The 25,854-nt window shown below is 39.0% G+C and overlaps 1 protein-coding gene and 1 pseudogene across 5 annotated transcripts in view; one reads left to right on the forward strand and one right to left on the reverse strand.

Annotated features, from left to right (window-relative positions):
• Nucleotides 1-19,726, forward strand: LOC110987052 (uncharacterized; annotated as a pseudogene). 4 transcript variants are annotated; one of them, XR_015426493.1, is made up of 2 exons: nucleotides 1-263; nucleotides 10,628-19,726. The product of XR_015426493.1 is annotated as an uncharacterized LOC110987052, transcript variant X1 (transcript). The 4 variants fall into 4 exon arrangements; XR_015426495.1 differs by having other exon boundaries at nucleotides 1-204; XR_015426496.1 differs by lacking the exon at nucleotides 1-263 and adding an exon at nucleotides 4,558-4,699.
• Nucleotides 19,488-25,854, reverse strand: part of slc25a1 (solute carrier family 25 member 1) — a 13,066-nt gene continuing 6,699 nt past the window's right edge. The window contains exons 3-6 of the mRNA XM_022249429.2: nucleotides 25,497-25,723; nucleotides 24,926-25,146; nucleotides 24,214-24,287; nucleotides 19,488-22,553 (exon numbers count right to left, since the gene is read on the reverse strand). Of these exons, the coding sequence (XP_022105121.1) occupies nucleotides 22,439-22,553; nucleotides 24,214-24,287; nucleotides 24,926-25,146; nucleotides 25,497-25,723 (637 nt within the window). The 3' untranslated portion in view covers nucleotides 19,488-22,438. The remainder of the gene's footprint in view (nucleotides 22,554-24,213; nucleotides 24,288-24,925; nucleotides 25,147-25,496; nucleotides 25,724-25,854) is intronic.

The following is a 25,854-nucleotide window of genomic DNA, read 5'->3' on the forward strand; positions in this document are numbered from 1 at the left end:
ATCTGGTGCGTACATGGAGATCGCGTATTTGTTGCGACCGCGGCGCTTAAACTTAAAGTTTAAAAGAATGATCAAAACCAGCAGACAAATGCCGTGTGGCTGGTGGACCTTCTCCCTGATATACGGTACAGACTACGGGTACCAATGGACGGCAGAAGCTGGTACGAGGTCGATGAAACCACGGCCACGGGGACAGGAGAATGAGTACGTACGATTCTATTTTTCAACAAATGAAATGTCATACGGCGCCGTCACGAACCACGGTAGGCCTGTCCTTCCTCTTTGGTTACACTACACTAGCCCCGTAAAAGGAGTATTTGTTGGGCCCTGTTTACAGGAGGAGTATTTGTTTGCCCAGTTTACGGGTCTAACACTAAACCAAATACCTGAATACGCGCCGATAGAAAGCCATCCGAAATACTCTCGTGAAGAGGTTGGCCTCCTTTTTTTCCCTGGAAATTCAAGATTGTGGCTAGAACTTGAAGATCACTTTTCATTCAATTTCATGGGTGTTAGCCATTGAATTTTTTTTATTCGCCTTTGAAGGAAGATACCCCAAAAATACCAGTAAAACTAAGCGCTCATTTCTGAATGTAGCCTCCTGCCTCTGTCCTAAATACATGTTCCGGTAGGTCTGCAGTTTTGGGCTTTTTGTGAAAGAAATGCCCCGAACTGGAAACTATCAGTCCCAAATTAGGGATTTATAGAAATATTTCTACGATTCCTCCTAATTATGATCTGTCTTATAATAAAAATCCCATGGGATCACAAAATATTAATGAGCTCGCACGCAGAAATACAACGATTTGGTGGAATGCACCCCTATGGTACATATACATGTACCTGTAAAGCTGTACAGACTACAGTAAGCGTAACCTACATGTGGCATTAACAACGCTATAATTCTTAATGTATACCCCCTGTATGGCACAGTGTACAGTATTTGGCGCACGTGATATAATTATATTAGGCCTATATGATATACATGTACGATAATAGTAATATTGTGCAGACGTAAGTCTCGACGTTTTTAGGCCATACCGGTAGCAGGGATTATATTATTTACATCTTCGACTTATGAGAAAAAGAAAATTGATGAGAGTGGGCAGTGTGAAAGTTGTAAAATTAATTTGAAAAAAACCCAACAATTCACATCTGTTGCTATGGTGTTGTCTGGTCAGCTAATGTCCACTGAAAAATCTAAACTAGGCCCTTAGTTTTATTATGGGTTTTGCTGAGTACAACAGACGTAGGAGTAGAATGAAGCCTGGGCCGTTTTCCAATACTCAACTTCGGCTCCGTCTCAGGCTTCAACTGTTTTTATCTATAGGGTAGCTAACTTTGAAGCTGTATGCGCAGTAATTAGTCTAATAGTGCCACAAAACATCAAATAAGATGCAAGAGAGCCAAAAATTACAGTAATCCAATTTAATTTAAACGCTTCAGGCCCTCTATCGGGGATTGGTTTTGGAAACAAAGCCTGAGACGGAGACGAAGTTGAGTATTGGAAAACGGTTTGCTTGAGTTTATTTTGTTTTGAACCAGCAGCTGACCAGCATTTTTTTTTAATATGGCCAGCATTGAACCAATACATCCTAATCTACAACATTCTCGCTTTGGAGCAAATAAACACTAATTGTTAATTGTTTGTTACCTCTGAATTGACACTGGGTTCAAGGCAGTGGTTGCCAAAATTTTTTCCTACCCATAAAGTTGCAGTATTAACTAAATATTATCACTTGGTGTTTTGAATGAAATTAATATTTCATTTTCTTTCTGTGATCTGTGGCCCTGGAGGATTTTTTTAAAGGAAAAGGTCTGAAAATTGGTCGAAGAAGGTGTTAATTCCACTAGATATGAATATGAAGGCACAGTGACATCACAACATTTGCTGAACACGTGGCGAAAAGCTTGCATGTACAAACCTTTCTCAAACCTCTAGGGTAGAAAATGTCTTGTTAAACTCCTGCTGGAGCTGCTTTGCTGTCACACCATCGTGGTGCCAATGTGGGTACCGGTACATGTACATGTACCCTCAGTCACTCTTCTTGGCTGCAGGGTCATGTTCAATGTACATGTACGCTAGTTATAAGTGGAGCATAAGAAAAGAAGTGTGTAATGTGTCACCTGTGTGCATCAAGCTTTTCAAATCAACTGCTAGTTGCACACCTGTGTTCATACATGTTGTACATGTATATGGACTCTATTGGCTGGTTGGGGACCAGTCACGTTAACAGTGTTTCTCCAATGATTGTAAATTTCTGTCAGTGTTTTAACACCCTGCAATGTACATACATACATACATACACTGTACATGTATGCAGACAGTTACCGGAATTTCAGTGAAAGAGTGGACCACTTGATGTTCTGTCAATGTTGTACATGTATTCCATTTTGTTTTCAGAACAACATTTACCCCACAGTTTTGACTTGACAATGGACTCTGAGTTTTTTTACAAAAGCAGATATTGAGTTAGAGTTTTAATCCAGTCTTTGCCTCCTTGGCCTGATGCTCATGAAGAATATATGTACTGGTATTGTTGTTGAGTGCTCAAGACATGGCAAAATGTAAAACAATCAGGGAAACTTTGTGAACATGACATATTGTACTGTACTCTAATACTGGCCTCCTTTTACTGTGTTTTGTATTAAAAAAAAGGATGTGTATACGGGTGTATTTACTACATGTACCTGTGCCTTTTTAAAACATTAATTCTGTGCATGCATTTTATTGAGGAACTTGCAGTTTGTTTACCTGTTGAAGTGTTTACGTCTAAAGATCCCATGATAAATGAACCATACATGGACGTATGTGTTCATCTACATGTAGCTCATCATTGTTGGAACAAGTTCTCTCTGTTATAAACAAGTATGGTGAATGACAACCAACAAGTGTGTCTTCAAATCTGAAACACATTTCTTGAGTCAAAATTTACATGCAGATGCAAAGTGATATTCATGCCATCAAACTGAAAGCTCTTGTAAGGAGAATTGGGTAATGTACATACATGTACATGTGTAAATGGCCCATTGTTCATTCAATCAATAATTACACAATTTACATGAATGTATAATACCGGTACATGTTACAGCAATGTTATTTTGCACTTAACAAACAAATACAAAATGTACTGTTTATGTAGGTAAAGCATTAAAATGCTATATGACCTCATCAAACTAGAAAATACATGTAAGGTACATGTACATGTTTGCTTCAGTGCATTCAAGGAACGCGTAATGCAAACACCTACATGTACATTGTAAGTTTATGCAAGTTATGTACTTGACTTTCAGATGGAGTGTCAAATTTAAACACTTCTTACCACTTTAATTATGATTAAACAAGGAATGCACATCTGAAAAAACCTCAGTTTCATATCTTGTTAGACCTACACATACTCTACACGTACATTTTGTGAATCAAATTCAGATCATCAATTCAATCCATTTTTCAAGTATTATTCTAGCCAAATATAAAATGTACCAGTACCAGTATATCATCTTGTATATTTGAAAAGGTCATTTAAAGTCATGGAACCATGGAATTGATATTGATATCTGTTGTGAACCACAGTACCCCCTGTGACTTCCATGCCATCTGCAGCGATGTAGACTTTCAACTCTCAGAGTTCCTGTACGTCCCATAGCTGCGTGCCCACACAATGTGACATTTACTGGGGTCTGGAATAATATGCGGGCTCTGCTAGTGTTTGGTTACACAAATTTCCATATTATTTTTCACTGTGTAGTTGATGCATCAGAAAATCAGCCCTATTCTACTGGACAAGATTGTCCTACCGTACATTATCTACATTTATGTGGGTTGTGCAAAAAAAAAGAGCCGTTTAAGTACACACTGTACATCCAATTGACGAACAATGTGAAAATGTAGTGGTGTATAATGTTACAATAATGGTTGTACTAAGCATGTGTGATGTACCGGTAAGTATGGACTCGATCACATTACTGCAAATGTTAGCGATTGGGCTGAATTGTGATTCAATCAGTTAATGTCACTTATTCATATATCATCTCAGCCAAGTTGTCGTCTCTTTTGTAGCAATTCCCAAGCCTGCCAGAAAAGAAGAATTCAGCATATTGATGTCACTGCAGAGTTATGAAGGAAAGCGAAATGCTCGTTACATCTTATGAGGGTGCTTAGTACTTGTACGTGTGCACACTCGTACCCGGATGCCCTGGACAAAATTGCAGACTTTTTGTCATCTGGTGTTTATAGAAATAGGATATTCCTTGCAAAGGTGCGAATGCAAAACAAAAAAATTGAAAAATCCAGTGTCAAAATCATCAAAAATTATTCAGATTAGATTGACATCTTGCACAGCCCAATTTACCGTACTGTCGCTTCCTTTGACGTCCCATTTTCACACACCATCTGCACCCTCCAGGCAAGTCTGCCTTGTAAGACTCCTCATTGCACCAACTACATGTTCAGATTAGAAAGGAAAAAAATCTGTAGCGTCTGTCTTCGTGGCATGTTGGAGAGCAGCATCATTTTTGATTCAAGAAGATAGGTGGAAGCTGTTGACATTACAGGTGATTTGCTCAAGGGTATTGACATCACTGCATCCTCGTCATCCACTCTCATCCTCATCGTCGTTGCTGACACCATGACAACAGGGGAAGACGGGTTCTGTGGGGGACCGACTCTCAGTGCAGTGGGTCCTCGCTGAATTGCTCTGTAAGTTACCGTAGTCCAGCACTGTGCAGTTCAAAGTTAATGTTCATCCAGATGTATCATAAAACCGGAGTGCTTGCAAACGTGTACATGTATGTGGTGTCAAATTCTATTTTGACCTCTTATTTTCCGACACAGTAGCAGATTGGCTTCTCATCCTTCTGTTCTTAAAAGTGACTTGCAGTGGTCGGTCTCACATGTACCGGTACTAGCATTAAATTACTCAAGGCTTGGGAAGATTGTATCATGTCGGATCATGTGTAGAGTGATGTAATTCCTCTTAGTAAATTGATACAAAAGCTGGTGGATCCATTTCATCATTGCCTTGTATTTGAAGATCGTAATCTCTTTGGGGGCATTTTGATATTCAGATTTGGAAGTCTGGAGGGATTTAGCATGAAGTATCAGTTTCCCTTGTTACATCCAAGTTGCTCAGCATTTGTTTCTGCACGTCTCATCAGTAAGCTGACTTCTGTGTGTTTCAAGCAATTCAAACAGAATGCAGCTTACTGTACCTGTAGTTCCATCAACAAAAGTCCCGCCTTTTCAGCTAACACTTTGACACCTTTGGTGCTTGTACAAATTGGGTAAAGTGATCGTTTATATTGACAATTAGCATTTTAGTTTTTTTAACTCTGGGGCAAACCAAGCTTCCATTTGTATGTGTACGTGTACATACGTGTATGCACATCTTTTTTTGTTTTAGAATCAGGTGAGTGTTTAATGTAAAGTGTAATAAATCATGTAAATTGAAGGGGTTATGAAGACTCCATTATCTTGGTTTTTGATTCTCCTCATTGTACAAAATAGCATTTCCTGCCCAATCTTGATTATGTGGCAAAAGGTTAATTTTCACAAAGACTCGTTGGAGACAGTCTACAATTTTTGGCATGCCTTGTACAGGATAAGAGATAATAGTCTCCTGTACCACATTGTAACTAATGTGAATGTTTGTTTACATTTCTGCACTTGCCTATCAGTAAGTATCCATAACAGCAGAGTGAGTCAATATTAAATTTACATGTACCTGCAGTGTGCACACAAGGCCTTTTGACCAAGCCCAGTAAGAGATGATCTGCATTAATTTAAGAGCTGTGGTTGAGGATAGAGTAGTAAATTGGTTTTTGCTGTAAGTGTGGAAGCACTGTAAGGGGATGCGTCTCTCTACATGTTATCGATCTGAGTGTAAAACTGTGATGTACAAAATGCTCCTGGTACATGTACATGCACTGGTACATTTGCCTGTGATTTAGGAAGTGCCCCCTTGTCAGACGTTGCATGAGGAGGGACAGATGGATTTAAACCCTGTCAGGAGAAGTAAATTTGAAAAAAATATCACTTGTATTACAGTTGATCAAATTTTTGAAATGTTTGATGTTAACTAGTCAAAGTAATAGTCGTACAAGTACCCCTGTACATGTACAACGCCCATTCGATAAGAATGCACAAAACAGTACTTTCAAACATTTTCACCTTTATGGACTGCTGCTATGACAAGTGCTTTAGCAAAAATGAGAAGTGTGAAAAAAAAATGAGTCTGTTGTCAGAAAGTTCATTTTTCTGTTTTCAGAATTTTTTATTGCTTTGTTAAAGAGGTTGTTTCAAAACATGCATGTTCAGTGCAGTCTTAGTCCCAACCCTGTTAGTCGAAGAGGGGTGTAACATATGTCAGTTCACAAGCATGGCGCCAATGCAGTCATGGGTTCTTATACTTTTACATACTGTATGTGGGTTTTTTGACTTCTAAATGATTCAAAACAATTTGGAAAGCACTTCAGTATCTATGCAAAATTTACATTGTCCCATAGTGTTTGTGATATGTGGAAGTTCTTCAAGTGGTAACAAAATCAGATTTGGAGGGAATTACTTTTCACCCTGTTGGTTCTTCAATAAAGTTAATTGAAAATGTTGAAAATTAATTAATAATTAATTCTTTCAAGCTTGATTAACTACATGTACATGTAGGGTAACCCCACCTCTTATTGAGAATCTGTTCTCCATGGAAAATAAAATCCTTCATGTCAGCTTGTAAAACTTCATGAGGAAGCTGTCAAAAATGAAATAAAACTAGTTTTTGAAAGAGATTAGTGCCACTTTTTGCATTTTAAAAACTCAAAAATGAAAAAAAAAAATTTCCCTTGGTAGGGCTTAAAGATTGTGCCTAAAAATATCTGAATGAGACGTGTTAAAGTGCCTATTGTTTTGGTGAGTAGACATGCTTGAAGAAATAGAACAGGTTTCACTACTTTTCAACCATGGCAAGAACGGATACACCCAGCGCACAAATCTCTGGAAATGTAATTTACATAAGAAGAAAATGAATGGCATGGCCAATGAAGAATGACGGTGGGCACATAAGCTGAAGTTAATTGACTACAGCCAGTAGGTCAAAACTTTACATGATCGCAAGCAAAATTTTGTCTGGCATGCATGATTGAGAAACTCATAAATGTTTGAAACTACATGTACATGTATATTGATAAACATTAACTTTTTTCAGCTTTTGGGGCAGCCTACTACATGTACATGTACTTGGCAGGAACAAAATCTTTTAAGTGGATACTTGCAGTAGATGTTATAAAAATGTGTAATTAGTGTAAAGAATTTCATTAAATCAAAATGATGAAATAAAATGTCACGTCCCAGCTACATTAATTACTTCACCTGTGTATATGTACCGGTAGATATTGAATTTTCTTTTTTACATTTTTAAAATGCTACATGTACGTGTACCTGGTATATTTAAATGTGTCTTTCTCAGCTGCAGTAGTTTGGACTCCCAGTCCCTGTGCACAGATGGACAAAATAATTGGATCCATTTTCATAATGAATGTGAGCTCCTTACTTGTGAAGCATGTGAAATGAAATAAAATTAATTTCACATCATTAATGGAATAAATATGGTACTAGTTATGTAGTTCCATAATTAAACAACTGATGGTGTGAAATAATAGACTGGTTCATGTACAAAATGTTGTTACATGTACTTCATATTGTTCATTTAATTATTTTCCATTTATTTCACTTTGGTGGGCCCAGTTCAACATTGCAAGAAGATACCATACATTTTACAGCACATGTGCTTACCAGGAATTAAAAAGGAGTTAAAAAGCTAACATACTTGTATTCAAAAATACAGGTACCAGTACCGGATATCTAAGACAATTGACAATTGTTACTGGTCCAAAGCCTGTCTCGTGGCCAGTCTTAAACAGTTGATAAAGTAGGAGGCTGGCAACACATTAATTAATGAGGAGACTAGATAAAAGTAGTACTATTACAGGTACCGGTACGTGTACAGGTATTGGGTTGATTAGGGCGAATCTAGAAAAAAAAGTGAGGGTTAATCATTGATTAAAAAGCATGCATGTACCCAGGGCTTCAGAAACAATCACTGAAAAGGTGAATGTACATTGTACATACATACATTTACACATGAACCAGTACCCATGACCGGTACATACATGTACATGTACATGTGTAAACCAGGAAAAATACTATTAACAGACCTGTCTCTGTTGTTAAAAGTGCATTTTTTTCTTTGACGAAATGAAAGGGCATGGAACATCAGTTAAAAGGCACCTTCTGGTACATGTACACCTTTATCAAACCTTAACACTGTTGGTTTTGTCTTGTTTTTTATGATTAAAAGTCTAGTCTGTCACACTCGCTTGTAAACTTGAATACGAGACCCTTGCCACGCCCCTGGTCATGGCATACAGTACTGTAGAGGTCTGCCTTGGTCTATGATCTTGGCAATTACTTATCTGAATGAATTACACTTTAGGTACCTGAGCGAGGTTAATATGCAACCACACAGGCGCACAAATTTGAGAATTATTTACAAAGCTGTGATAGGCTCCATCTACCAAAATGGCATTGCCCTTTGCTCCCAAGCAGCATATGTCCCAGTGCGTATACTTTGTGGAGTGAAACATGTTTGTGCGCTACTGGGATTATCAGCTTTTGTATAACTTTGCTTCATCAATATGGAGGAACATGTACTGTGAATCATACATGTACATGTACATGTACTTATCATTGTGTGCATTGCTCAGGAATGCTGGATGTTTAATAAACACATGGTGGAAGTTAATGGTAAGAGTGTGTATGTAGGAATTAATTACATGTACATGTTGTTCTGAGTTACTGACGTGTGAAGTGCATACATGTCTGCTTGTGGACCTGCATGTACATGTACAGTATGTGTACGTGATGTACATGTACATTGTACATAAAATCCATGTTCAGTTACTGTGAAAGATGTACTTAGGACAGAGGGGATCTTTTCCCCTGTACTGAGGGGATCTTTCCACCTTCTAAGACAATGCTTTATGTCAGTCTTGTTACAACTGTATGCAAAAGAGTGACCAAGTTGGCAAGTTTCAGATTGTGCATACATGCAGCTGTTTTGAAAAACCAATGACAAAAATGTCACTTTCCAAGACTTGCGTCCTTCAATACAACTTGCAACTACTCGTATTACCGATATTTTTAGCAAAGGCCAGTTTATTTCAGTAAAATTCCCATTTATTTATAATTAATGAGTGCATGAGAATTTGTAGGCTCAAAGCTCATGTGAAACTTTACTGAAGGAACAAGTTATAAATGAGAACTACACTCCATTATATGTATTGATTATCATTGATGCCGGAGATGTGCTTTTTGCACACGTGTGCGATATTTCCCAAACTCGGCAGAAAGGGCATGTACAGTATATGAGCTATCCAGTAAAAGTGGTGCTAAATGTGGCAGCATCGGTGCTACGTATACATGTAGCTCAATACTTCTGATGCGGAGGGGAAAATGCTACTAGTAGACCTGAGGGGAAAGTGATTCCGTACTTGGCCATGGTGAGTACGGTGCTGTACAGTGGACCATATCCTGACAGTCTTAATTCTATCCCCCTTGCCAACATTGCATGTTACATATACACGGTGTATGAGTAGCTAGGCATGTGCCACCCACAGAAAACGGCCACAGGGTTTTCTGTGACAAATTGAATTGGATTCAGTAAGTGGTATTTTTTGTCAGTGTTCCTGCATGATGCCAGCTATTGCTGAGATGCTGTTGGGCACCGAGGGATTGGAAGAGTCTTTGCTGGCATGGATCTGGCTGTTACGTTTAGCATTACAAATAAACACTGACAGCTTGAGTTAGATCCAGTTTTGAATGTACATGTACATGTACATGTATGAGTACGTTCATAGACACTGTGAGGCACGTGTAGCACTTGCTCAATATGGTTCAAGTTGCTGTTGAAAACCAATATGTTATTTCGCATTTGTCATTGTAAGTGAAAAGAACTTTTCATTTCACTTCCTTTGTCTTTAACGGGAGGAAATACATTGTACATGCAATTTGTACTGCTGTCAAAAACCATGGCCAAAGGCGACGGAAATAAGGAAAATTGGCAGCCGACAGTACTCAAAGTGCATTCAATCATGATGTACACTGTAGACAGTTGCCCAGTCAACTGGTCAAGTTGCTGCTGTTTTGTAACCTTGTGATTGAGGTGTGAAAATGAGGCAGTCTGCTTTGTCACCTCAGCTTGAATCCATTTAACAGAGTGGAAAAGTGTGCCTTGGTGTCAAACATGGAGCAGCATAAATAAATAGAAATCCATCAATGTGTTTTCAACATTGGAAAGGTATTTACATGTTATATTGAAGTTGAAAAAAATTGGGTTTTCATTGTAAAAAAGTAAGTTAGATGTAATGTCATGTATACTGAATTGTGGATCATTGTAAAAAAACAGTGAAGTGAAAGTAGTCTCCTTTAGTTTGTTCTGTTTCTGTGTTTTAATTTGTTTTCAACATGAGCTACAGGTTGTTACACACATGTACCCGGTATGTAGACCTCAATTTCACACTGAAACATTTAATATAAGAAAGATCTTTCAAAATTAATCATTTTCTTTGATTCCCTCAGGTAAAAAGAAGCTTCTTAATCTCAAGACGTAATGTCTGTCTTGCCTTAATGCCTGCATCGTTTGGTTGGAATGGCACTGGTGCTATTCGTCATAGCCATCTTGGCCTATCTGGCCCTCCACCAGATGTATCAGCCAGCCGTGGGCCAGCAGCGGCAACCCAAGGGCAGCCGGAGACGAGAGGCCACGTTCAACCAGACCAGCATCTTTGAGAAGCTGGGGCTGACGTTCCACCAGTGCCCGACGTTCACATCGTTTGTTGACCGCTTCAATACCTTTGAGCAGGTGGTGGAGGCCATCAAGATGGCTGGCCTGGAGCGGAGCGAGATCATCATCGGGATTGACTTCAGCGCCAGCAATGAGTGGCAAGGTCGGCGTGTGTTTGCTTCCAGATGCCTCCATGACATATCCAACGGGAGAACGTTCAACCCTTACCAGAGGGCCCTGACAATCATTGGTGCTACCTTGGAGAGATTTGACTCTGACCATCTCATCCCCGTTTACGGTTTTGGGGATGTCAACAGCAAGGATGTGTCCGTGTTTTCACTGAAACCAGATGAGGAGCCCTGCTACGGTTTTGTGGAAGTCCTACAGTGCTACAACCAAGTTTGTCCAGACATTCAGAGAAGTGGCCCAACCAGCTTGGAGCCATTAATCAAGAAAGCTATTGAAGTGGTGAAGGAGAAACCAACCTACCACCTCCTCTTGATTCTGACAGATGGTCAATTGAAAGACACGGACAGCAATGCCAAAGCTATTATTGAAGCCTCCAAGCATCCAATCAGCATCGTGGTGATCGGCATCGGGGATGGACCCTGGGACGCCATGGAACACTACGACGACAACCTTCCCAGTCGGAAATTTGATAACTTCCAGTTTGTGAACTTCCACCAGGTCTGCAGCAAGGCCAAGTATGCGGAGGCGGCCTTTGCCCTCAACGTCCTGATGGAGATCCCCGACCAGTACAAGGCAATCTGTGAGCTGGGCTACCTGCGCAACCAGCCCAACATTGAGAGCTGGGGACTGACCCGGTATGACACGGAGAAGAGTGCTGAGGACAGTGTTGGGTTCCGCAGGTCTCTCAGTGAGCAGGACATGATGTCCCTGAGTCCTGAGATTATTCCAGTCTTGAGCAGGAAGACCAGCAAGAAAATGAGGTCCTCCATGCGCCAGAAGTCCACAAAGCGATGAAACATGTAAGATACTGAAGGTACAGTATAGGGGTACGTTGTAGTCATAAAATCTGTTGAGTGCAAAGTTAATGTGTTCGGATTTGAATCATTTCTGAGTTGATGTGAACATTCAGTCTAAAAGCTGTTTATGAGCAGTAAATGAAGTATTGTTGAGTGGATTGCCTGCAACAGTGTGAAGTGAAATACTGGTACTGTGTATGCAGCCTCCTGCCATCTACATGTACAGCACTCTTGTACCGGTAAGGGGATGGTGTATACAGTGATTGATAATCTTATTTGTTATTTCTAGATTCTATTGTTAACATACATGTACATGTACTCGTCCATTGCAGGTCTGTTCTAGGACTTAAAGTGCAACACGCACTTCTTGAAGATATCTGTTCCAAATTAGACCCATAATAAAGGTCCTTGTGATAATGTATTTACAATGTAGAGATCTATGTTATAAGCTTATTCAAGTTGAGGGTGCTACCAAAAATCACAATTAATCCATACTTCTTGAAATGGGCCGCTGGGACAGCTGATTTGCTGTTATGTGCATACCAATGGCATATCCAAAGGAGAGGGAGTGGCTCGGGAGGGGAGGGGGACAGGATAACCTTCCACCTCCTCACCCCCTCCCCGAGACATGTTGGAAATATTTTGGGGGGTTCATTTGTTGTGTTTTTGTTTTAGGAATTGAAAGTGGCATTATTTTAGAAATGGTTCTACCACTTTTTAAAAATTTATTAAATTTTTTTTTTTTATTGGGGGGGATGAGAATTGTTTTGCAAATGAAAACTTGGACCGTAATTTTTATAACCAACTTGGCCCCCCGCCCCGATCCAAGACCTGGGTGCATCACTGATGCATGTACTAGTACATTAAATGTACACTGTATGCGCGTTTGGAGCGCTACCTTCAAACCACTGAGAGTGGCTTAATAACATGAATATAATCCCTACTTGACCTTACAAGTGTTGTTGGATACAGCAGAGTCCTCACAAAATACAGTACAATGTAGTACATACATGTACCTGTACACATGTACACATGTACATGAGCAAGATACATGTACATGTACATGTACAGGCAGGCCTATATGCACCAGTACATCCAGCTGTACTGTGCATATGCAGGTAAAACTTTAACTTCTTTCAAGCAGCTGTTAAATTTTTTTTTTAGTACTTTTACAGTTGGCTATAAAGTGGTGCACTGCAAATGGAGAGAAAATGTGTGATGTTTTCAAATAAATTGACTCAGAGCTTCAGTCCTTTAAACTTAAAAATTTTCCATTCAGTAACGGAGCAGTTCCAGGATTATCATGGAATTGTTATTAGAACATTTTTCAGGATAAAAATAAATGCAGGAAAGTGATCACACCATCCTTAATTTATGTTATCCTGTTACTACAGTGTAAAAGCTAATTATTGTCACTACATTTACATTGTACATGTACATGTACAATGTATGCGTAGGCCAGAAGAAACTCGGAGGTGTTCAAGCTAGTTCTCAAGGATAAAGCTACATGTAATAAAGACATGCTGCATGTAACAAAAAAAGGAAAGATCTGATAAAGGTATAACCCCCAGTGTCTTTTTTGCTACCAAGCGGACATGTGCTGATTTACACGTATGCCTTTTCACTCGGTGTTGATTCAGTAAACACATCTGCAGCATGTATGAGATTCAGAAACCACACTCCCGGAGTCTGCCCCCAGTTCACTTGCATGCAGCTCTGTGCATACGTGTTCTTCCTCAGTTTCTTTCAAGGAGAAAGCTGATCAATGAGAGATCCTGTTCAGAAAAGAGAAGACAAAGCCATCTGCTCATTTGTCGAAAGAGAAATGATACCGGTACAAAAGGATAAATTTATTGTGCCGATCTTTGCTTCTGCTGTGCCCAAAATAACAAGGTCATAATTTGAAAGGGTGAGAATTGCAGACCTGAACATGTACATGTACAGTTACATGTATGTGTAGCTCAGCTCAATCCCTTACCGCCTTTCAGTTTTGTTTCCACATTAACAATCATGAAGGAAATGCCTGAGTGTACAATGTACATGTACATGAGAACAAGTTATCATTACATTGCAATCAAAAAATATGCTACCTACAATGAACATGTAGATGAAGCCTGATATCCATGTTAACTTACATGTTTTGCAATCTCCTTATGAATAGTACAGTAGCTAGAATTAGAGCTTGAACTTTGTGTCTTTTATCAGCGTGTTTGATTACTTCCCTCACGCTTAACTGTCAGACTGAGGTGTTGTCAAAGTTTTGGGTGGGCAGTGGGCATGAATCTGGACACTCGAGGTGCCCCACCAGGTCAAGAGGTGATGCATTGATAAAATTAGCAAAATGAATCAGGATGGACGAAAGTCCAATACACATTCTGAGCCTTTCTTCCATAATTGAACTATGTAAGATGACTTGATTCAATTTTCATGACATGCAGAATTACATGTACATGTACATGTATCTTTTTCTGAATTTGTATAGTAGTACATGTATGAATTTTTGTTCGCAACGTTTTACTAAGCTACCATGTTTTGGCATGTAATTTGAGATGCAGTACTTCCTGACATACAGTAACTCACTGGCTCAGGTTGGTCACTTGGACCAAGCCTGAGTAAGCCCAAGAACTTACAGGTACTTAAGAGTGTCAGATGGCTAGCACAAGGCCATATTTCCCATTTTCATCAATTAATGTGACAACTAATAAATTGAAGGGTTTGCACAAGAAAGTGCAGAGAAATGATCTCAGACATTACATACTGTACATGTACGTAAATGTACGTACACGTACATTTACGGTACACCTGAAGTACATGTACATACATGTACATGTATATGTACCTGTCCTGTTTGTAGTTTGCGAGACCCACTCAGAGACAAATCACCTGCGCACAGCAAAGGGGATACGCTGTAGTTACATGTAGCAATCAATAGCAGCAATTGAGGATCAATAGCATTAATAATTAGCATGTGCTCAGACAGCTGTCAGAGTGAACGTGTAGTGGATACTGTCATGAGCTCATTCAGCTGGTACATGAACATACACTGTATGTCCAGACATATGCACTTGTATAAAATTTACTTTATATGTACAGGCTGAAGGTACCAATGCCATGTCCCAGTACCAACTGAGGTACATACCGTACCGGTACCTTCCACCTGTGAATACAAGGGTCACTTTAGGCTTTTTTGTACTCCTTTTATTTCTTTACTCCATCCAAAGAAAGAGAGAGAGAGAGATCTGGATGGGAGATGTTTGTACGTGCCGAATGAAAACTTTACCCTATAACGTAATACCGTAGACCCAGCCCAGGTTGTAGTTTTCTTTTCAATTTGGCATCGAAGTCATGTTTGTCCAGGCCACTGTAAGTAAATTAGTGCAGTGCAGTGCATGGTATAATGAGGATAACACCGGAATAAACATGTGACAGTGAAAGCTTTCAATGGATTATTTTTAGCATTATTAACGCTGCTATCACGGCTACTGGTACATCTACCACTGTGTACATGTATTTCTTTCCACTTTAGGCCATGGTAAAATCTCAATTTCTTTATACATGTATTTGGATAAACTTTCACTTAAACCATTAAATAAAAACTGCCATTTGCTTCCGTTTATTTAATTTGTCCAAAAGTGAATTGGTACTTTTTTAAGATTGACTTTTCTGCAGCACTTATGTTTTTGTTATGAAGTACTTTCTTAAGTCAGGGCTTACATGTATAAAAGAAATGTTGCAATAGATGTATATGTACAGTAGTTTAATTTAAAAGTTGTATTCCTAATGTGATGGTTACCCTTCACATAAAAATGGGCAATGCCAGATGCACACGACATGTACACATGTACGCAAGTGATGAGGGAAGGAATTGACAATGCAATTACCAAGGAGACGAATACTAATGTGAATTGTTTCAGTATAAATAATTGTCATGTATGGTGTGTTAACTTATGAATTACAAGTGCACATAAAACATTGTAAAACTACGAGTACTTACGATTGCTGAGAAAGATAGGAATGAAAATCCCTGTGCATTATGTACATGTACATGCACATGTTGTACTTGGTACATTATCAAGGATTTTGCTGAGATCCAGCCTTATGTCGTGTACATGAACCGGTCAATAAAAAAATTGAAAACTTGGTTTATGATACCAGTCTGTGTGACCATTGATAACAGATCAAACATGTCAAAAGGGGCCAAGTTCCAATCACTTTTAGGTCCCCCCACCAGATTTTACCTGCTGTTGTTCACATCTTGCAAAGTCAGATGCTTGCAAAAGGCAGACTGAATAGGTGTACACATACGCATACATGTGTATGTACAGTACATGTACATCAAATACTGTACATATGTGTTTGTCCCCAAAAGTAAAAATTATAGACATGAAATGTTAGAATTTTGAATTTTCTGCAGCTGTTGAAAGTGTATATTTCTATAGGTCTTACCATGTTTGTAAATTTTAATTACAAAGTCATATTGAAATGAGTTAATTGTACATGTACAGTACTTGTACTTGTAAACAAATGAAGTGTCAATACGGGCGATTCACAATAGTGCGCCACCAAGAGTTTGCAACACGTTGGCCAATCATAACGCGCGAAAGTTGTTGACCCTTTCCAAACGCGCATTGGGTCGACAAATTTCGTGCATTGTGATTGGCCAACGCGTTGCAAACTCTTGGTGGCGCACTATTGCAAAATGAGCGTATTATTTTTTTCTTATTGCAGCGCTGTTTTACATATTCATTACACCTTGTCTCACTGCTGGTGTGCTTTTACAGAAAAGAATCCTAAATAATCTTGAGTGAATTGTTTTTCTTATGTTCTACTACGAGTGAGAATCACTTGCATTTTCAACAAGTTTGGAGGCGATCTTGACAGTAGTTGTTTCATATGTTTGGAACACATACTATACATGTAGGTCTGAGTACGTGTACATGTACATGAACTTACAGACACATGTGTATGTACACACACACACACACATACATGTACCAGTACATGTACCGTTAGCATTTGTTGGACCATAGAGAATATGGAATTACACTTAATATTAAGTGACCATTTATTGCATTAACATTGAACTTTTGGCGTCTGCTGCTTGCTGTGATTGCAATGTAAAATGTGTGCCATTTATATGTAAACAAAGTGTGACCCTGCTCTTCAGAACTGTTTCTTTTTTCAAACAGGAATTTACCAAAACTGCCATCATCCTACTGCTAAACATAAACCCGACCAACTTGGAAAGTAGGTGATAGTTTCACAGCTCACACTGCCCATAAATTTTAATTGCCCAATTGTTCAAGTTATGCTAAATAATGCTTTGTTTAAAACAAGCTGGTTGCAGCTTAAAAAAAAAAGAGCTGGATGTACGTCTTAAAAAAAGAAAGAAAAAAAGACAGCATGACGGTGAAATTGCTCTCTGAGATACAGAACGTCTTTAAAGATACAGTACCTGGGGATGCATTCCTGGGATTGCTAAGATTACTGTATATACTGTATGTTCATGTACATTGTACCTGGTAGGCGACAGTGTGGCCACATACATGTACCGGTACATTGCAGGCTAGATCTACCAATCTTCACAGCATTACCTCAGAGTGTGACACCTACATGTACTTGGTACGTATGGAGATGCTCGGTATATACCCGCTATGTACTACACAGTATACATGTACATGTATGTACATGTACATGAATGTGTAACATGCACTTTTTGATGCACACCCTGAGTATACATGTACTTGGATAATGTAATGTTTGGAAGTACATGTGCTTGTACTTACATGTACATGTTTGTGTACATGTAAGTAGTACTGATTCATGTGCATTGTACGGTATGTACAGTGTACATTCTCATGTAATTAAAGGGCACTTGGGCTGCAGTAACTGATTTTTCAAGTGTAATATTTCATATTTTTGTTGTGCTCCACTGAACAAATTTGTGATGTGCGCACACGCACAGTATATACATACATGTACGTGTACTTCATAAAATTAGCCCCCTACTGAACTCCGTCCTGGTTGGGTACTTTTTGCCAATACATGTACACTGTATGTGACTGCGGTGCACTCCATTCATAGACAGAGCTTGGATCCCATGACTGTTGACTAAAGGCTTACTTAAGTGAGGGTCTGGGAAAAAAGTCCATCAATCATTCATGGCATTGCCATGGTAACCGACAATTTGCAAACCTACACCATTTACTTCGAATATTGGGGGAGCGTAGGTATTGATCGTAGAGAAGAGACTGACGTTTTAAATTCAATACTTTTAAAGAAAATAAATCTGAATATATGATCATACATGTATGGCTTGTACAATTGCAATATGAGTAACAAGCTCAGGTCGAAACCGCATTGATGTTATCTGTATATAGATTGAATTGTTTGAATATGCTTGTGTGCCTATTAAGTATACGTGTACATTAAAAGAAATTCTGAATGTATCAAAATATATTGAATAAACTGCTGAGCTGCAATAATTTTGAAAAAAAGTTGAAATACTAGTTCATACATTTTGATCAATCATTCCTGTTGAAAAGTTCCTATATGTACAACTTAGGTATTTGTGACTAAAATTTGTAAGTTGAGTACTTTTCTGCATAATTTGCTGGTAGTGTGCGTGTATAAATTACTGACTCCAGTCAGAATGGTCCTTATGGGGTCTTAGGAACAAAGGTTACATAACAGTGCCTATTAATTCTAAATTGAACAAAGACACTGACTAGATTTGGGAAGTTTCAGAGTAGGTTCGTATTTGGTATGAAAAGAAACCAAAATCCAAGTTTGTAACATCCTGTCAAGTTTGAGGGGAATGTGAGAAAGGTTGGATGTGTGTATCCTTAAAGGCAGGTTAGTTATTGGCTCAAAGGGATAAAACCACTACATTGTGAGGTCAGATGAAATGTTCTTTTTGTGAAGTTGTAAAAGTTGAAGTCATTTCAGCTCAAGCAAATTTCATTGCAAATGTTTTGCAGTGTTGTGTTTCCTAAGCCTTTGCGTTCCTCTGAAGTATGAACTGGACTTAAGACTCTTGGGTAATACAGATGTAGCTTTTGGGGGGAAAATGTGGTATCATGTTTACCCCCTTGGTTTGAAATCTTTAGTTACTTAAGCCTTGCTCCTTTTTCACAAATGCATGCTTGAAGTTCAGAGAATGAATACTTTATTCAAAGAAAAGTAATGAATATGTGTCTTTTACCAGTTCTGGAATAGTTACATTGTGTCGATCCACTTGATATCTCATCTTAATATATCTTAATTATAAAACTTGTACTTTAAAACTTTAAAATTTCAATGCTTTATGAATAAACGAAATGAGAGATTCAGATCCTAAATATTTTTCATGTTTCAATAAAAATTTCTACTTATGATTTTTCATCAAACAAATTGTCTGGACTCTTTGTATCTGAGTGATTTTTAAGGAGATGGACAGCTGTTGAAGGATTGAGGAATGTTAGGATTAATGCTTTCTAAAACTCCACAGCTGTGTACAAGGTTTACATGTACATGAAAGTTTTTCTTCCTCTCTAGTATGTTATCTTGGTACTGCCTCTAATGACTGAAAAATAAAAATAAATATGACAAAACAAAGGACTTCATATACCGGGAAATAAAAAAATCAGAACAGGTGTGTAGATTGACGACATACATGTAAAACAAAATATAATTTGTGCATTCATGTCAAAATGAAATTTATTGCTGGGATTTCACTTCTGTAAAGAACACTGAACTACTTGTTTCAGCCAATTGTTAGCACAACCAATAAACTGCTTACAAGTACCGGTAGTTATGTTTAAGTCATATTGATTAGCCTACAAGTGTACATTCATGTACATGTACATGTAATTCAAGTAATGCAACATATTGAATTTCAGTCCAAATAATAAATTTGATTTAAGAAAATCTGGTTTTAACTTTGAGGTAAAGAATAATTATTGAGTTGAATACTAAAATTACATTCCTAATATTTTGTGCGCAAAAAGTACATTATACAGTATTTACGATTATTAATTCTAACAAAGAAATAATAAATCTGTTTTTATCTGTTCAACTTCAATGCCATGCAGCATTTCAGAGGAATCTATGACCGACTGTTAATAACATTTCAAATATTTCAAAGGTTAAAAAGAAAATCTCTTGGAATTCAAGCAAACTGTACTCAACAGTGAAATGACCACCCATGTGTATTGCATTTAACTGTTTACACACTTTCCTGGGCCCAATTTCATTTATTTCACTATGAGAGTCCTGAACAACACATGACGCTTTTGCTCAAAAACAATGGGCTTATGCATTGCATGGAAGTAAACGTACACATTTTTGCATGTATGTTACAGAGTATGCACCACTAATTAATGTATGGAGTGGTCATCACATGGGCGTGCTCAGTTTAAATAGATCAGCTTTGATCGATCCTCTCTTACTGTTGAGGGATTTGTTGTGTGTGTCTGTATCTAGCTCATTAGCATTTAACTTTGGACACAGAATTTGTAACAGTGGCCCAGCAGTTTCGTAATTGTAAAATTTATTGCAGGGCAATAGCGCCACCCCCCAAAAATAAAAATGGCAGCTCCCACAATGGGATAGTCATTTGGTGTGTGAATGGCTGGATTAGCTGCTGTTATGCAGGAGAAATCATGGTTAGCACAAATCCTAGTACTGCAGAACTGGCTCCTCAAACTCGCACTCTCAAATTAGACTCCTCAACAGTCACTGGTGTGTAGCAATTCAGTTTATGTACATCTCTAACAATTACTTTCATAACATCTTTTCATTCTGAACAATAAGCATTCTTAAAAATATCACATTAACTCATTACAAATATTTTTTCCAACAACAAACAGGAGTTCATCTACCACAATGCATTCTGAATTGTATGTGTTTAAGGGTTTTGACACTCAAACTGAACTTGAAAATTTAATTTCATATAATAAAAATGTTCATTTCAACCACTCCACCCACCTAACCCTACAAAATACATTTCGAATTTGGAAGACCAAGAAGTGTTTTTTCTAAATCTTCACCAAACTGCAAGAAGAAGATAATGCAAATTCATTCATTTTTTGGGGGGGTCTAATATACACTCTGAGGCTGAATCTGAATCTCTTGTCTAGAGCTAGGTCTAGGTCTTTACTCCATTGGAAGTATACAGAGACCCGCAGACAATAGACCTAGCCGAAGCTCTGGAAGCCCGTTACGGACATGGCCTAATTCACATTTCTACAGGATCCCAGTTCTGAGTAAGAGCATACAATTCGTTGATCAGATTACAGTGCTTTGGTATACTGGAATTGGTTGATCTCCAACTCCGAAAGTACATGTATTCCCAACCTCACATGATCTACTGCATCTTCCTGTTGGTGAAGTAATTTCTCTTTCATTTTCACACACACAAAACACACCAGGCAGTGGACACTATGTGAATGTAGTAAACAGTCAAGCTCTGCATTGGTGAATCTTTAACCACAACAGAACCAAACATGAAAATGCATGCTTGAGGGAATTAACATCACGTTTGTACAAAGTCCAGATGGGCTTGCTCTGCAAATCAGCAGCAGTGGTTGTTCCAATCAATTATCTCTACAGACACTGAACACTTGCTATTAACCTACAACAACAGAGGGCGCTACTCCAATTGCACAATAACTGGAATTCACATCTGGTCAGGTCCAATTAGTAACCACTGATCAGCCGCTGGTTGGTCCTGCCTGGTACCCAGGACACATTTTGTGCATACGTTACCACGCAAAATTGGCTAGAGGTTGACAAGTGGTTACTGATTGATCCTAACCATAATTCTCTTCCTGATCACGAGACCACATGTACATGCCACCTGCTCTGTAGATATGGTTTATTTGATACAAAGCCACCTGCGTGAGCTGATTCACTGAAAAAGCACCAACTGTGTCTGGAATGTCTCAAACTTAAACTTTTTCTGGCCTAGTGTCTTGTTCAAAAATATGAAAAAAAGGAAATTCTGGAAGTGGCATGGATATCACAACTCCAATAAGTCTGACTTGTCAAAGCTAGGGATGTTCCCATGAATTAGAACAGCAAAAACTAATCATAAATAATCTGACTTACAAGCTTGATTTGCTAATTACAAAGAGCTAGCAACAGTAAGGGCAGTGTTGCAGTGGAGACCTCTTTAAGATGAGCAAAAGACCTTTCAAGACCATCACAAGATCTCCCGTCTGAATTCAAGTCAACTATGAACCATGACGAAAGCATTCCTTTACCACTGTCCACTCTGGTGATGGTCTTGACCACAACAGCATTTCAGGATAATGTTCAAAGAGCAGGTCACATTTAGCTGAATGCTGCTTTTAAAGGAAATCATCTGTAGCCCAAATGAGCCGGCTCGGTATTCCAACAGAACATGTCTAAAATGCAGCATGTTCAAGGTCACTAGGGAAAGTAAAATGCGTGGTGGGGTTGCCCTAATGTCTTGCAAGCTTTCCTTGTTCTCATATAACCTTGCTTTTTTGATATACAGAACCAGCACACTGAAGTCCAAGATGGAATTCCTGTCTGCTGGTATTGTGTGGAGAAATAATTTTGACGATTTGACAGCCAAACAGAATGACACTGCAGAGACCATTAAATATATAAGGATCAGTTTGTGGGCCAGGCTTTGTTCAGAACCTTCACAATCTCATCATAGATGACAAAGACCAGGGCGACGTCCAAACACACTCGGGACAGCCTGGGAACAGTGCCTTTGTAAAAGCTGCAACGAAAAATGTGAGCAAACATGAAATGTGAAGAAAAAAGGAAAATCTCCATTGGTTTGTTATTGAGTAAGCTCAGGGTAGGGGGAAGGGCACTGTCCAAATCAACTGGCTATGGCCGTGACTAAAACACTACTACATGTATTCTATACAAGTTGCTGCAGCCACAAGCCAGTGGCTTGCATATCTAGCCACAGCAACAAACTCTGAACGCACATCTAGCAGACGCTGTAAATGTATACTACACAGGATAAGACTGTGGGCAGGCCTTCCCCACATAATGGGGACAATTTCTTTTGTTAGGAAAGTCGCACCCACATTGCTGGGACAAATTTGTCCCCTACTGTACATATTTTTGGTTGATCCCCATAACATCTAACCCGAAAACAAATATGAGTGCACAAGCAAGGGTAAATCCTGAATGTAATTATTTAGGGAGGGGGGCAAAAATCTGGAAATATCATTAATATAATCTTTGTCCTAAAGGGTGAGGCTTACTTTGGGAGTATTTTACGTGTTTCTGCAAAGAAAAGAACCCCCCCAAATAGGCTTCCATTAATTTTTAGAAATGAAACAAGAATTCTCCCTTTTGGGGGGAACATGGCCCCTACAGGTACAGGTAGGTAGGTATATGTAGGTACAGTGAACTGGGAATCCGAAGAACCAGAACTACTCGGGTCAGCAAGGGTGAAGGAACAAATGGAATAACTAGTTTAACTTAACACTGAAGTAGGCCATCATGAGGTCAGCATGGTACATGTACATGTAAAATAAGCCAATTCGGTATTTTGGTCGCGCATGCGCTAACTGGCCTTAACGACCCTTTTTTTTTTAGATAAATAAACCATTCCTCTCCGTAGCAATGCACATGTTCACACCTAGTAGTTTTTTCAACTTGCCATTCTGGTTTGGGTTTTTTCAAAAGTAACAGATGTTCTACGGTGTGCCAGGGCAGTTTTGGGATATATGAAAGGTGAATAAAGAATCCCCTAAATATCTCTTTTATAAAGTCATGTAACTGCAGAAAGCTCAAAACAAATTAAACCTCACTCATTTGTACGCCAGGTCTATGCTATACCATACCGCTGGCTATGCCACGTGGGTTTGTTTATCCAATTTCTATTCCACAATTCCTCGTGCGTCCGAAACTCCGACCTGGCTTATTGTCACAATTGTCAAGCCCAACAAAGTTTTATGTGATTGACACTAATCCTCACTAGGGCTACGGTTAAACAGCCAAAGAGCATTCTCTAAAGTTCCTTCACAAACCCAACAGACAAAAGCAGTGCAAACCTAAAGCTCGCCGCTCATGAGGGCAATCTGCTGAGCAAAAAGTCTCGCCTGCCACTTTGTTCAGCAAGTTGCTTCTCATTTGCGGCGACGTGGAACTGAATTTCTGCCTTGTGAGACTATGAGGAAAATGACAAGTTAGAAATTTTCCTCATGGTCTCGCGAGGCAGAAATTTGGTTCCAAGCTGCTGTAAACAGGGTGCAACTTGCTGAGCAAAGTGGCATGTGAGACTTTTGGCTAAGCAGGCTTGAAGAGTAAGGTCATCCAAGCAAAAACGCGAGTGTGGTGATCACTAGTTGGAGCCAAAAGGTGGCTTTCTACAGAGTTGCTTTTATTACTGAGAACTGACAACCACTTGGAATACTTACGCCTTGGGTCCTTCATATTTCCATATCTTGACTGCACAGTCCCAAGTGTTCTTGTACTTGTGTGCCTCAAGACCCTTAAAAAAGAAGAAAGCAAATCTCATAAAATTTTTGTCTTGGCAAATTCTACACAAATTTTAACTAACAAAAAAAGGTTAAGATTTTCCGACTGTTCAAAAGAATCCGTACAAGGTGCTGATTTTCTGCTACTAACCACACTATTTACAGGCAATGTCAACTGCAAATCTCTTTTGTGAATTAAGTGCAGATGCTGCAACTCATTAGGCATAAATTACTGCCACGATCAATGCCCATACATTCTGTTTTTAAATGCCATGCTCACACACATATGTTGAAACCAGGTCATTGGGCAGTTCAGTAGCGCAGACGGTATATTAGTAAAATATACCAAGTAATCTACAAGCCAAAGTTCAGCTTTGACAGACAAATGTTCAGCAGTTGACAAAGCTTTGGGCCATCCATTTTGAAAATCATTTTAATGAGCATAGCACTGCATGCGTTTAGAAAAGAAATAAAATGATCATAAGACCAAGTACAGAAATCACAATTTTTTTCCTTCTCAGATTGCACTCGATGGAAGGAAGGGGGTGATCCAGAAAAAAAGAATTTTTGTATTTGCTCTTGAAAGAGAGCTCTCAGTCAGAAATGTTTCTAACCTCACTGAAAACAGCATAGCATTGTATGCTATCCATACCTGCATCCTCGTCTTGACAACATCCAGTGGCGTGTTCCCGAACACGCTGGCCGCTCCTGCCAAACCACCAAACAATGCCGTAATGAAGGGGTTGATGTACTTGTTGGGGTCCCCGCCGCGGTACCATTCACGCAGCGAGTCCATGACAAAGAAACGGATGGCCTGGTTACTGCCTTGCTTCATAATGGTGGCTGTAAGGCCCTGGTAGGTGCCGCGTAGACCTGGAACAAGATTAAGGGGAGGGGGAGATCAAGATGATGAATGACTGACTTGTTGACAATGGAATGGCTGTCAGTCTTGATGTGGAGAGTACAGGTGGATATATTTGACACTTCAGTGAACAGTTTGAGTCCATTACGTTCAAGTCCAGTCATAAGTAAGTTTGGTCACAATGTTTTATGCAATGGACAAACAAATGACATCAAACATCTTTTGTTAAACTTAACTGTGCCAAACTTAGCAAGAGTTTGTGTTATTTTCATGGTTGTTTTTTCAATAAAATGCAATCTCACAGTTACCAAAAGGATGATCCCTTCTCTCCATTAAAAACGAAAGCAAAGGAATACTGTACCTTGTTCTTTGACAATTTCCCTCAGCCCATGGAAGAATCCTCTGAACTTTGGTTTTGGTGAGGTCTGGTCGTTGATGAATTTCACCTTGATGGTCTCCATTGGCGTGACGGCAAGAATGGCTTCGCTCACCCCAGCCCCAAGACCACACATCAGACTGCCTGTTTTGCTCAGAGCTCCATTGTGTCGACTCCTCCATTGGTTCTTGAAGAATTCATTAGCACCAAACCTGGAATATTTCCCAAGAAGTGGTCCATTTACTCACTGCTGCTGTGGTGACAAAACATTTTCTAAGCTAATTTTCTGGAAGTATCCATTTTTAGAAGTTTGTCCCTCGCATGGTTCAATACTCTAAGATGC

This window comes from Acanthaster planci, linkage group LG09, assembly GCF_054643075.1.
Source record: "Acanthaster planci isolate LZ-2023a linkage group LG09, COTS_SCS, whole genome shotgun sequence".
Classification (NCBI taxonomy): domain Eukaryota; kingdom Metazoa; phylum Echinodermata; class Asteroidea; order Valvatida; family Acanthasteridae; genus Acanthaster; species Acanthaster planci.